Raw genomic sequence first — 14,393 nt, 5'->3', positions numbered from 1 at the left:
AATTCTGGAAGTTGAAGTTCATACTTCTTATAGTTGCCAAGACTATGAATCACTGATATAAGAGGAGGAAACCACTGGATTCTACAGCCTCCCTTCTCTCACACACAACTTTTATTAGGTTGAGTTTTGTAAGATCTGTTTCTCTGAAACTCATTCTGTTGAAAGGCCATCTTAAAACAAAGAAAATCACTTTCACTACCAACTCCCATACTCTTTGTCAAATGTAGTGACTGTGAACTAGGCTGATGTGAAAACTTCCGATTTTTGAAAAGGAGTCAGTCAGTGGTAAATATATTATAACTTATTTTCTAACAGGGTCAGGTCTGGAACAATAATAGAGGATGAAACCCTAAAGCTTTTTATCATATTTTGTAACACTTGCAATGCACGATGTGTTGATGATACCTTGCAATGTCTTCTGTGTTTCTCGCGCTTTGTTTAACACTTTTCCACTGTTGGTTTTCAGTCTTTCAGCCATTCCAGATAGATCTTTTTCATCCACTATCTGAAAATGAAGCACTGACAGGTAAGAGGTTTGTACAGCAAAAGAAGTGCAATTTCATAATCCAAGCCAGCAGTAGCAGAATTGCTGTAACTGTTTTGTGTGAATTCAGAACATTTGGAACTGGAGGTTGGTGCAAAATGAAGCAAGTGGCCAAAAGAGGGCCAGAACAGAGCAATATGCTCCAGACCAGGGGTGGGCAAACTTTTTGGCTTGGGGGCCGCATTGACTTTTAAAATTTGACAGACGGGCCGGGTCAGCACAAGATTTTTTGGGAATCGCCCCACCCCACCCTTCCTCCCCTCTTCTCCTCCTTCCCCTCCCCTTGGAGGCCCCCTGAGTCAGGAGTTGCTACCGCCGGCGCGGCTCCGGTCCCACGTTGCCTGCGGAAGGGAAAGGCAAAAGGAAGAGCCGCGGCGGTGCTTTGCAATGGGAGCAGCGGCACCGGAGGCTCAGGCTCAGCGGCTCCTGGTTTTGCCTTTTCCTTCCCAAGGCAACGCGGGACTGGAGCGCGGAGCTGCGCCGGCGGTAGCAACTCCTGACAGCCCCAGCCGGACACCTGAGGGGAGCCGGGCGGAACTGCCTGTTGCTGCTGCCGGAGCACCGCCGGGTCGCCTCCTCCAAGCAGCCCGCCCGGGCTTCCCCTCCACCGCATGGCTCGGGGCCAGGCCCGAGGCGCCCGCGAGTAAAAGGAAGCCGGAAGTTGCTGGGAAGTTGCTCGGGTGCTGGGAGCAGGCTTAAAGTACCGCCCGAGCAAAGTTTAAGCAGCCCGCCCGCCGGCGGAACCCTTCCCGCTCCTCGGCGGGAAGACGCTCCAGCCTGCAAACTTGGAAGTTTTGGAAGACGCTCCAGCCTGCAAACCAGCCTGGAAGCCCCGGAAAAAAAGGGGGATCGGCGGGGACTCACCTTCGGAGAGGTCGCACTCGAAGGTGATTTCGAACTTCCAGCCGAGGCCTTTGCAAAGTTCTTTTCTTTCCTACCCGAGAGCGCTCCGCACTGTTTTGCAGCTTTGGGGGCCACGCGGCACAGGGCAATACGCCACGCCCAGTGATTTGTTTTCAGGGGCGGGCCGGATTGGACAGACCAACGGCCGGATGTGGCCCGCGGGCCGTAGTTTGCCCACCCCTGCTCCAGACGCAGAGCTATTACAATACAAAATCTGTTTCTTTTGGAGTTTATTTATCTCAGTAGGCAAAATCTCTCTCTCTTTATCTATCACATTTGAAATAACTTCCCTGGGAGAGAACACAATGCTTATCTCTACCAGCTTATCTCTATCTCTATCTGACCAGAACCCTGATAAATCTTTTCAGATTGCCTGATTTTGTGCTACCATTTGTTCTATTCATCCTACCTATGACTGAAGATTGCTATAAATTTCAGTGATTGTCACTATTATCTGTACTATTGTTACTAGATTATTTTTATGTAATGTTATTGTATGTCTACTTTTAGTTTTATTCATTATAGGTTTATGTGTTTTCCCGTTTTCCCGAAATGTGTTTTCATTTCATTTGATTTGAATCTCTCTCTCACTCACTCACACACTCTCTGTCTCCCTATCTCTTAGTTGCTATTTTTAAAAAATGTGCATCCCTCATAAATCACCTGGCAATCAAAGATGTTTCTAGTGTTTCCTATCAGAGCTATCATATAGCAATTATTTTTCCTTAAGAACTTGTTTGTAAGAAGAAGAAAGAACATGGGAATTACAAATGTAAGTTTATACTATCTTTTTCCCCAATAAATTTCATTTGAAGCAGAGTAATTATCTGGAAATCGAGATGGTACATAGGCTGATAAAGTCAAGACAAAAACTAATTAAACAGAATTCTGATGAATATGCTTGGTCTCCAATAACTTCTTCCAAGAGTCACATCAAAAACTACAATTTAGTCCAACTTTGGGAGATCATTCGAAACTGCTTTCCAGGTTTCTAGAAGCCAGGGGTGGGATTCTACCAGTTCGCACCTATTCACTAGAACCGGTTGTTAACATTCTAAGCAGTTCGGAGAACCGGTTGTTAGAAGAAATTACTGGCCTAATCCTGTAAGGAAGGCAGGAAGGAAACATTCTGGTGTTGCTTACAGAAACTGCCTCTCCATTAACCCTTATTACATTCTTGGCAGGACTAGACTTCCTGTCTCAGGAACTTCTCTGGAGTTTTTCCCCCTCCTTTGCTGGTACTTTGCTTGTGTGGAGTGACCATTCAAAGTTACAACGGCACTGAAAAAAGTGACTTATGACTGCCATTTTTCACACTTACGACTGTTGCAGCATCCCCACAGTCATGAGAGGCCAGGCGAGGAGATGCGTGCCTCGATGTGAGTGATATTGAGTTGGCCACACCCAGCCAATAACATGCCCACCAAGCCATGCCCACCAACTTAGCCACACCCACAGAACCAGTTGTTTAAAAATTGAATCCCACCCCTGCTAGAAGCTATATAAGATCTTAAGGTCTGCCTCAATCTGTTACTATCCTAAAAGTGCAATAGATCACATGTTAAGTTTGTTTATTTTTCTGCTGGGCAGGAAGAGGGTGGTCTGAAAGTAGTTCTACATCCATTACTTTGTCAAAATCAGACCAGATTTCCCTTTGAGATTTAGGCTTGCAGTGACTATTCTTTTCTAGAGGTAAAAGATCAATTAAAATAGTCCATTAACATGGATTCAGATGAGTTCTAGGGACCTTCTTATAGTTTGGTTGGTGCTCCTTTACAGAATTAGCTTTTGCTAAGATTGCTCTTTAGCATCTTCTCCTGCAGTGCAGAACACGGTCAGCCTCTTTGCATACATTTTACATTAAGGCAGTGCGCTCATTGAAGACAACTAAAATCCTGTCTTCAGAATTTATACAGACAGGCTCTGTTTGTACAGTTTGGCCTTCCCAAACAATGCTAACATCTCAGATCAACTTCCTTTGCTGAATTTATTTGTATTAAAAAATAAAGCAATTCTATAGGATGTGCATTTAGAATACTCTTACCGATGAAGCTGAATCTGCTGCACTTAATGCTTTGTTGGCTGCTGCTTCTGCTGCTCTAATAATATCAGAAATGTTCTCAAAAGTGGTAGCACCTCCCACAGTACAGGTCACAAGCTCATTCTTGCTGGCATTCTTCTTGAGTCTGTGGAGAGGAGGGAAGCCAAAATATAGTACAGGTATCAAGTAAATTAAATACTTTAGTTGATACTTTGGCTGAAAGAAAGAAAGAAAGAAAGAAAGAAAGAAAGAAAGAAAGAAAGAAAGAAAGAAAGAAAGAAAGAAAGAAAGAAAGAAAGAAAGAAAGAAAGAAAGAAGGGAGGGAGATAGATGGATGGTGTAGACCAGGGCTGTCAAACTTGTGGCCCGCTGGCCAGATGTGTCACACTCTGGCCACATCCACGCCCAGTTTAGCAAAGGGGGGAAAAGCCATGATACATCATATGACTCTGCCGTGACAATGTAAGTTTGACACCCTTGGTCTAGGCTATGCAACTTTATTAAACACAGCATATTTTGTATGATAGGCTAATTTGAAATGCTTACTGCCACTTAAAGAAGAGACAATCACTAACAATAGTATATATGAAATCAAAATGAATCCATTCAGGAAATAAATTATAAAAAATGGAAATGTGTATAATTTCATCCCCAATTATTTTGAGTTGGTGGAGGATGGGATTAATTCGGAAAAGGCATAGTCTAAACCAGTATTTCTTAAAGCATGGTTCAAGAACCCATGGGGACCTCTCAAAAGCTTAGGGATCTGCAGAATCAATATTATTAGCTAGATATTGAAAATACATTATTTTTAGAAATTTAAAACAATCTTACCCTTTTCATTATTAATTCGTTTAAAATATTATTTTCTTCATTAAAATATGTTATTTGTTAATATAAATAATGGCTTTAATATTGTTATTTTTAAACAATACAAAGAATAAATATTCTAAGAAGGTGTCAATTTTAAATTTTAGTATAGTAACTATTGATAAATGTAAACCATACAAAAAGGTTTTTGGGTCCTCTGTAATTTATAAAACTTGGAAAGGGTTCTTAGAGCACAAAGTTTAAGAAATACCGGTACTAGTCTGAACAAAGTAAAATGCTTCATACATCCTAAAGGCTTATATTTCAAACTGAAATCAGTATAACACACATGTAACTTTGCTTAAAGCATGCCCAGCAAGTTCAAATTGTCCCATATAGACATTGTCAAAAATTGGACTATCTATTCTTTTCTGAAAAATTAGAAGCATGTATGTCAAAAACTACAATCCTCCCAAAACGCACACCAATGCTTTCCACACCCAAGGAAGGAACAACCACATACAAAGGGGAAGAGAAAGTTAAAGAATATGGCGCAGCACCCAGTTAAGTGTATACATCCCATCAAAAGGATTGTCCCTATAATATCTGCACTGGGCAGGGAAAACTGCCTAATAAGATTCAGAAGATATAAGGATAAGGAGGATAACATAGGCTCTTCTCTCCAGCAGACTTGATCTGTTATTAGACCAACTGAGGCATCTGTCTATCCGCTCTTAAAATTTGCCAACTTTCTAAAATACCGGCCTCAGAATTTCTGCTCCAGCCATACTGGCAACATCATCACTGACTAGGCAACATTTGGGCCCCTCTTCAGGAAACCTAATTGTGCCCCCAATACCTTAAATGTCATTCATCTCTCCAAGGCAGTACAGCACTCTCCCCATTCCTCTTAAATGAGTTTCAGCATAAATATTTCACAAGAAGAGTTCTCCACTCCTCTACTCGTTGTAGAATACCTTATGCCAGTGATCCCCAACCTTTTTACGCCGCGCCCGGTACCGGCATCAGCTGGGCGCCGCCATTTTTGATGAAAAAGTGCTTCCGTGACTTCACCGGAAGCACTTTTTCATCAAAAGATGGCGGCGCCATGCTCGGTGAGCTTTTCCGGTAGAAATGGCTTTCTACCTGGAAAAGCTCACTGAGCGTTGCGCCGCCATCTTTTTTTGATGAACGTGCTTCCGTGAGCTTTCACCCGGAAAAGCTCACCGGAAGCACTTTTTCATCAAAAAGATGGCGGCACCCAGCAAGCCAGTGGCCCGGTAGGACTTGTTCCGCTGGACCGGTACCGGTCCGCGGACCGTGGTTGGGGACCCTGCCTTATGCCACCAGACTTGAAATTCTAGACCTAGAATACCTTGAATTACGCTGTCTTCAGTCTGATCTAAGTATGGTATATAAAATCATACATTGCAATGTCCTACCTGTCAATGAATACTTCGGCTTCAACCATAACAGCACAAGAGCACACAATAGATACAAACTCAAGGTTAATCGCACCAAACTTGATTGCAGGAAATACGGCTTCAGCAACAGAGTGGTCAATGTCTGGAATACTCTACCTGACTCTGTGGTTTCTTCCCCAAACCCCAAAAACCTTTAACCTTAGACTGTCTACTATTGACCTCACCCCTTTCCTAAGATGTCTGTAGGGGGCGTGCATAAGCGCACCAACGTGCAACGTGTCCTATTGTTTCTTTTATTTTTCTTATATGTACCCATTTCATGTATTCATACCGTGTTTTTCACAAAATAAGGCTGGGCCTTATTTTTTTTTGACCCCTGAAAAAACGGCTAGGCCGTCTTTTCGGGGGTGACTTAATTTCCTCCCCCACCTAGAGCGGCCCATACGCATGTACCTCGCTACAAGGCCGCTTCTATCACCCAACGAAAGCTCCCCGAAGGCAGAGTCCCCAGCTGCTTCAGGGCGTGGCATGGCTGCCCATGTCCCCTCGCCTTTAGGCAGTCTGTTTCGGGCGATGGAAGCTCCCCAGATGCAGTCATCAGCCACTTCGATCGGCCGGTCGAAGCGGCCTCGGGGCGAGCGCACACACACACACTCCCCTTGCCGCGAGGCCGCTTCTTTCAGCAGACGAAAGCTCCCTTGAAGGCAGAGTCCCCAGTCGCTTCGGGCGAGGCGTGGCTGCCCGTGTCCCCTCGCTTTTAGGCAGTCTCTTTCGGGCGATGGAAGCTCCCCAAATGCAGTCACCAGCAACTTCGATCGGCCGGTAGAAGCGGCCTCACGGCGGGGGGGATGGGGAGAAAACTTGCCTTTAGGAGTGCCCTGTAGGTAGCCTAGGCTAGAATACCCCGATAGCCGATAGAAGCTCCCTGAAGGCAGACTCCCCAGCCGCTTCAGGGCATGGCGTGGCTACCCGTGTCCCCTCGCCTTTAGGGCAGTCTCTTTCGGACGATGGAAGCTCCCCAAATGCAGTCACCAGCCACTTCGATCGGCCGGTAGAAGCGGCCTCGGGGCGAGCGCACACACACACACACACACACACTCCCCTCGCCACAAGACCGCTTCTATCGGCAGACGAAAGCTCCCTTGAAGGCAGAATCCCCAGCCGCTTCAAGGCGAGGCGTGGCTGCCCATGTCCCCTTGTCTTTAGGCAGTCTCTTTCGGGTGATGGAAGCTCCCCAAATGCAGTCACCAGCCACTTCAATCGGCCGGTAGAAGCGGCCTCACAGCGAGGGGAGTGTGTGTGTGCGCTCGCCCCGAGGCCGCTTCTACCAGCCGATCGAAGTGCACTTGGGGAGCTTCCATCGTCCGAAAGAGACTGCCCTAAAGGCGAGGGGACACGGGTAGCCACACCATGCCCTGAAGTGGCTGGGGACTCTGCCTTCAGGGAGCTTCTATCGGCTATTGGGGTATTCTAGCCTAGGCTACCTGCAGGGCACTCCTAAAGGCAAGTTTTCTCCCCATCCCCCGCCCTTCCCCCGCCCATTTCTCTTCACCTCGTATAGTTCTAACGAACGATGTAAGAAATGGCGGGGAAAAGCATGGTTTAAATAGGCCTAAGTTTTGGGGCCGGGGCTTAATTTCACCTCATGTCCAGAAATCATGCTGGGCCTTCCTATTGGTGGAGGTCGTATTGTTGGAGAAACACGGTAACTATGTATATATACTTATACCTATTATCTTGTAGGTGACTGACAAATCAAAATAAATAAATAAATAACTACATAGTTTGCCTTTCCAACAGAAAGGAACCATGTCCAATATATAATACACTTCAAGCAAGGAACAAACCATTCTGAAACAATTAATTTACAAAAAAGAAGACATACTCATCCAACTTTCTTGCCAGGTCTTGTAAAGAGTCGGCATACATTTCTGCTTTCACTACCAAAGGTTCCTTACTGGACGATAAGAACTGGCTCTTCAGTTTTTCATCCAGATCTTTCTTTGCTTCATCCAAATTGGCAGCTAGGCTTTCATATTCCTGGAATTAGAAGAGAGTTTTATGCACTGTGACTAAGATGCATTACATATCTATACGAAATAAGTGGCAAGTTTTTGTTTAATTTCTTTTATAAACTCCAATGGCTGCACTTTTGATTACATACAGCAGTTGAGCCAGAGATGCCTCTTTTCATATGTGAATAGTAACAGATCCTATATTTTGCAAGACGTTATTACTGTCTACAAAACCAAGTTATTATTGGTAGTATATTCTTATTTTATCATAATATGAATGTTATTTTCTTCTTTTCAGCCTTATAAAAACTTTAATTCTTTCAAATTTACCTCCTTACTCTTCTGGAACAATTCAAATATATTGTTTGTTTGAGACACTGATGCTTTAGCAGAATTCAGAAGATCCCGTATGGCACTCTGTTGTCTAGTCATCTCTTCTGTCTGTTTCTGATAGAAAAATAAAAAGTGATTCCCTTTTTAATGCAAAATAATGTTCTGTAGCATAATTACTACTTATACATTAATTTAAATATGATTTTTATATACTGCAACAATCATACACAGACATTTGGTAGCTCAAAACATCAAAAAAACCCAACAACAACCAATAACAATAGAAGTTTTATAAAATAAAGCTAACAGACAAACCTAAACTCCAAATGATTTGCTGTCAGCTCTTAAATGCTTTCTATTAAAGCTTTGTTTTAAACAGCTTCTACCAATACTAAGGCCAAACACATTTCTCATAGGAAGCAATTATCCAGAGGACTGGTTCAACAATGGAAAAACAACTTCCTGAAAATAGTGAAGGGCCACCAGTTACTCTCCCAGTGGTTGGGAAAAGTTAGAATCAATAAGATTGGGATGAAAGCGGCTGGGCATATTCCAGAAGAGAAAAGCATTTGAAAGTATGCAATTCAGCCAATACCTAACTCATAATCTCATTTGGGGATATGGTATAACATTTTTTTTAAAGGTGGAAATGTAGATCTGGTATAAAATGACAGTGGACCATGGGGTGTGAAAGTGAGGAGTTTTTCTCTTGAGCTATTTCCTAAGAAACCTCTTCAGCAAATAAATCATCAAATTAAACAGAGCCATTGGTCTGTGAGGTATGGGAATTCTCATAGTCTGGGAAAGAAGAGAGAGGTTTTCAAAACATGGCAGCTAAATAGAAGACAGATGTTTCAGCCTTACCTCTTAAGCGAAATGTCAATCCATTTGTTAGGGATTCGGTGAGAAAGAAATTCAAACCGTTCATCAACACTCCATCTTAATGTACTTACTAATAAACTAGGATTGATCCATACTTTTCTAGTTAACTAAAATTTTGTAACTGAATCCTTTTCTTGACATTAAATCTGATTAATGAGAATCTCTGTGATTTTTTTTCTCCCTTGGTCATATGCTGCTGTTAGGTGCTTGAACTACCTAATGTCTCGGTCTATATGGCCCTCAAGGATTTGAAGGAGCAGGTCCCTGTTCGCCTCTAATGTCCACCCACTTAGTGCATTATTTATTTATGCTTTGTCTTTCTGCATGGAGACATGGATATCAGGGTGAAGTCCTGTACCTAATGGCTCCTGCCCTTCAAGGACAACTTTGTGGCTGAATTTAGGCCCTAGGCAAGTCCATGGTCTCACTCTTTCTTGCCTGTTTTCAACAGGTAAGACCTCCCATTTAGCATTACTCTTTGAGAAGACTCTGCTTGGCAACCAAGAGCAAATGCTGTTCTGAATTAAATCTACCTTGCATTCACTGCTGAAGAACTATTTCTTTTACTGAACAGTGATGAATATCTTAGGTATTTGGCATGGAAACAGAACATGAACTAACAATTTTGACATGTCCTGGTATGATTGGGTCAGTCATGGTATTTGCAGTACAAAAAGAATGGGCTGCGGCTTGCCAGATGACTAAACTTTTGCTTAATTATTTATTTTAGATAAACTATGTTATAGCATATTAAAAAAATAAAATAGCAAAAAAAAAACATTAAAAATCTAATTCACAAAATCATTTACAGATGCATTAACATTTGCAATAGCTTTTGCCAAATTTCCCCCAAATTATGGAACTTTCCGCATTTAATACAACATGGATAAAGATCCATCAATCTAGATAGGTAAGAAGGTAGACAGGTAGATAGATTTACCTTAATATCTTCCAAAAGACGTTGATTTTCTCCATTTAAATTTTCAGCTAGCTTGATTTGTTCTTTTGCCTCTCTCAAAGATTCATGAAGATCATTGAGCTTGGATTCATATTCATTTAGTGAATCTCTCACACTTTTAATGAGCCCTTGGTTGTTTGCTTTACGCTTTTCTAGTTCATTCCTTATTCGATCTAGCACTATGCAGAATGAACAAAGCAAAACAGGAATAAATCAAATATCCTATGAACACCAGGTCCTTCAAGTCTTTTTGTCTCACAGTCTTTCTATAATTCAATTTCTCATCAAGAAATTATTTTTAGTTGGGTAGATCACCTGGCCTGGTAAGTGTAAATATAGATAAGAATTATCCTTCAATCCTATATATTTTTATCTTTATGTTTCCAAACTTTCTGTAAAGGTTGTATGACAACAAAAGCTCAACTCAAGTCCAAAACTACTTTCAAGCAACAACAAAGTACAATATTATTAAAGTGACTATTACCAGTTTTCTTCATTGTTAGACCACAACTTCCTTCACATCTATTACATACTCAGTGAGTATTTCCAGGTAAGGCAACAGTCTTTCTCCATCTATTCCCACCTTAATAAATCCAATCAAGCCCTTTCTACCAAAAACATTTACAGTTTACAGCTCTTACAGTGTTGGGCTTTTCCTTTCTCCTTTTCTGCTTCTGTTAACTGTTGGCCAAAATTGTGGTTTCTCATTTCATTGATCATTTGCTGAGCTTGCACCAGCTCTTTTGCAGAGTGTTTTATGGGCAAAGAGTTTCCTTCTGTAGAAGTGCCGTCTATCTGTCCCAAGAGAACTAAGACAAGAAAAACATTATTTGAATAAATAAGAAACTTTTACCATACCCTATTACAAAAATATGTGGCATATTTTTAAAGTAGGAATGCAAACATGAGCTCTTCAGGACAGTTGCAAGTCTCTCCAGAAGTCAGATCAATTTGTAGTGATAGAAATGGAAAATTGTTAAATATATGAAAAATAACTATATTAATTATAATTGGTTTTGTCTTATTCTGACCACTTCTTGAACTGGAGCCCTAACAAACCAATAATAAATCAGATAAAATACAGAACCTGTAAGCAGTTGCATATCCCTCTTTTAAATTTAAAAGGTAGAACTTTCCATTCAATATACTATAAGTAAAGTATTAATGACATCCTAATTTATCTCAGTGGATAGAAACTGCCAATCCACGCAGGCTTATCAAAACATTGCAATCTTATCCACGACTTCTCAGAAGTAAAGTTAATTTAGTTCAATGAGACCTATTCCTGAATACATGGCTCTAGAATAATAATATATCTCCCTTGACAGATGTCCCAAACTGATATTTCCATCTCAGGTTTTTTTATTGATTGATGGGTTATTAAGAGGATAACCCATCAATCAAAGGCAAGTCGTCTTTGGATGTTATGGCTATCATGAAGGTGACAAACACATCAATTTTATTGCAGAAACAGGTACTGAGGAGGACAGTAAAAAACCTTTTTCACTAAGAATGAGTTCAAAAACTGCTCCCACTACTACAGCATTAAGGCTTTTAAACAATTTCCAGTGATGTAAGCAGAAAATGGTTAAAGCCTAAATGAAATGTAAATATCTCTGTATGCATGAAAGAAAACAAATTGAAAACTGCCTGCTATGGTGCTGGAGAAATTAGCCAAGAATTAGTTTGGTTCGCAGGCTGATATAATTTTCCCACCCTTAATGTAGAAGAAAAGACATCGCTCTTACCATTAATATGGATGAGAATAGATTGGATCTTTGAAATTAAAGCTCTTCCTCTTTGATTAGTTTTACTAAAATTATTTAAAAGAGTCTGTGCTTTCTTGTGATTACCTTCAGCCTAAGATAGTGAGTTAAAAATTAGATAACATTAGTAAAAGTTTGATTTAAAAGTATTTAATCATATTGATTTATTTGGGTGCATATGTACCACTCTACTTCATTATCACATGTCTTGGTAGAAGCCAGTATAATTTGCTATTATAATGTGACTAATTTGACCAAAGGATGAATTTGGCATTTTTAGATATTCTTAAAACATTTTTAAAATGTATTTATTGCATAAACTTTACCAGAATTATTAAACAGATATCACACAAATATAAAGATACAAAAGCAAAGGAACTATTAAACATAAGTAAAACATTATAAAAAAATAAGTATTGATAACTTGTGAGAAATCTGCTCACTCAAGATAGAAACCAAAGCTTTGGGGGATAAGTGCAACAATGTATCCTTTTTTGGGAAGGGGGGTGGGGGGGGGGGGGGGGGGGGGGGGGGGGGGGGGGGGGGGGGGGGGGGTTTTTGTTGGGGGGGTGGGGGGGGGGGTGGGGAGGGGGGGGGGGGGGGGGGGGGGGGGGGGAGAAAGGGGGGGGGGGGGGGTGTGGGGGTGTGGGTTGTGGTTTTTGGTTTTTTTGGTGTTTTTGGGGGGGTTTTTATTTTTGGTTTGGTGGTTTTTTGGGTGTGGATGGGGGTGGGGGTTGGGGGGGGGGGGGGGGGGGGGGGGGGGGGGGGGGGGGGGGGGGGGGGGGGGGGGGGGGGGGGGGGGGGGGTTGGGGGGGGGGGGGGGGGGGGGGGGTTTTTGGGGGGGGGGTTTTTGGTATTTTGGGGGGTTTTGTTTTTTTTTTTTTTTTTTTTTTTTTTTGGGGTGGGGGGGGGGGGGGGGGGTAGGTCTCTTTTTTGGGGGGGGGGGGGGGGGGGGGGGGGGGGGGGGGGGGAGGGGGGGGGGGGCCATAACTCTTAAATTTTTTGCTGGGCCGTTTATTTTTTTAATATTAAATGTTCATTTCATTCAAAAGTTACCTCCCTTCTATGATGATCACCAAGTTTCTCACCAACAAAGAGTGACAAAGAAAATGCCCCAAGTCAAACACTTCTATAGATTTTATGTGTCGTTGACATTGACAAACAGAAATATAAAAGAAATGATACAATTACAGGTAGTCCTTGAGTTACAACAATTTATTCAGTGTTTATCTGAAATTAAGGCTTCACTGAACAAATCTTGCTTACATACAGTCCTTGACTTATAGCCAAAATTGAGTCCAGAAACTCAATTATTGAGTGAAGTGGTCATTAAAGAAGATGTCACATGACTGCCCATGTAATTGCTTCGCTCAACAACTGCAATCCTGTGGTTGTTAAATGATCATGGAGTTCATTAAACTGACACAGTACTAGATAAAGAATGTGGGATACCTCAGGGCAGGGAGAGACACTGAGAGCTCCACTGAGAAGCTGAAAATCTTCCCTGCTAAAATCCATGCAGGGTTTTCAGCTCCTGCGTGAGAGATGTCATGTAGACCATTCCTTAGGCCTCCCCCAACCACCTGAGGCACCTGCACTGCCTATCCTATTGTGTTGCTTCTTCACCCTCTGTTTGGATTTGGGGTCCCTCTCATCTCTAAGGGCTGGCTAAAAAAATGCCTGTCAAAAAATGTCATTTCTCCTTCACACATGGAAGGGAATGCCTTCAGCAGGATGCAGGAACAGGACTCAGATCTTCTGGATGTGAGCTGCATTTCTCCACCCTGCGCAATATGGACATTAGGGTAACATTTGGCATTTATTAAAGATACCTTGAGACATGTTCTTTAACTTTTATTATTCTCATTTTATATAAAGTCTTCAAATCTCAAATATGATTAGCAAACACAATTTTTTATTTTAAAAAGTCATGGACTGATAGCAATATGTATAAGTTTTAAACACTTACCTTTTCTTTCAGAGCATTCATATTTTGATTAAGGTGAGACAAACCTGTCTCCAGTTCATCTACCTTTGAACGCTGAGTTTTAACAACAGAACGAGAGTGATCCAATAGACTCTGAAAATAAAGGCAAAACAAAACGGGAATCAGCAAGCTGAACACATTCCAAATACAATATGGAATTAGGAAACATATACTGGACAGAAAAGCACTGGAATGAGACTTCATAAATTAGCTCCTATTGCCATTAATAGATGAAGAGATGACTAAATCATGAGATAGAGTTCAACAGCAAAATGTTACCCAGATGCCCTGAGACTTGAAAGACACATACTTTGACAGCAAGGAGGAGCAAGGAGAGAAGTGTTATAAATTAATCTGCAATAGGCCAGAATGCATCTTAAGCATGCTGATTTCAATAGATTTTAAAATCTACCAAATTCTGTGTAGGGCAATGAACAATAGTGGATATTTCTTTATATATAGCTGCAATTTTCTGTGAAATGTTGCCTTGTTTATTTAAATTTATAGTATTTCTATTTTGAAGGAAACTCAAAGGATATGATTAACATTTAAATAAAATCAATATCATAGCAATATATTTAAAATTATCAGGAAAAATAGAAACAATAAAATCTTAGCAATAGCAGAGCCAAACATTTCTAATTTTCTTATTTAGAAAGTTTCAATGATGTAGAAAGGTTCTGTTTTGCTAAATCAAAACAGAGAAAAGAATAGATAATTCTATCTGAGG

The 14,393-nt window shown here is 41.4% G+C and overlaps 1 protein-coding gene across 3 annotated transcripts in view; it reads right to left on the bottom strand.

The window, feature by feature from the left end:
- Window positions 1-14,393, bottom strand: part of LAMA3 (laminin subunit alpha 3) — a 139,536-nt gene that overhangs the window by 40,816 nt on the left and 84,327 nt on the right. For all 3 annotated transcript variants that reach the window (XM_087961635.1, XM_087961632.1, XM_087961634.1), the window contains exons 45-52: window positions 13,646-13,756; window positions 11,659-11,770; window positions 10,552-10,719; window positions 9,893-10,089; window positions 8,068-8,184; window positions 7,608-7,762; window positions 3,492-3,633; window positions 406-505 (exon numbers count right to left, since the gene is read on the bottom strand). In XM_087961635.1, coding sequence (XP_087817761.1) covers window positions 406-505; window positions 3,492-3,633; window positions 7,608-7,762; window positions 8,068-8,184; window positions 9,893-10,089; window positions 10,552-10,719; window positions 11,659-11,770; window positions 13,646-13,756 — 1,102 coding nt within the window. The remainder of the gene's footprint in view (window positions 1-405; window positions 506-3,491; window positions 3,634-7,607; window positions 7,763-8,067; window positions 8,185-9,892; window positions 10,090-10,551; window positions 10,720-11,658; window positions 11,771-13,645; window positions 13,757-14,393) is intronic.

The sequence above is a fragment of the Notechis scutatus genome, chromosome 3 (assembly GCF_049901735.1).
Source record: "Notechis scutatus isolate UNSWTSFEM ecotype Mainland chromosome 3, rNotScu1.2, whole genome shotgun sequence".
Classification (NCBI taxonomy): Eukaryota; Metazoa; Chordata; class Lepidosauria; order Squamata; family Elapidae; genus Notechis; species Notechis scutatus.
This window is presented reverse-complemented; position numbering and strand designations above follow the sequence as displayed.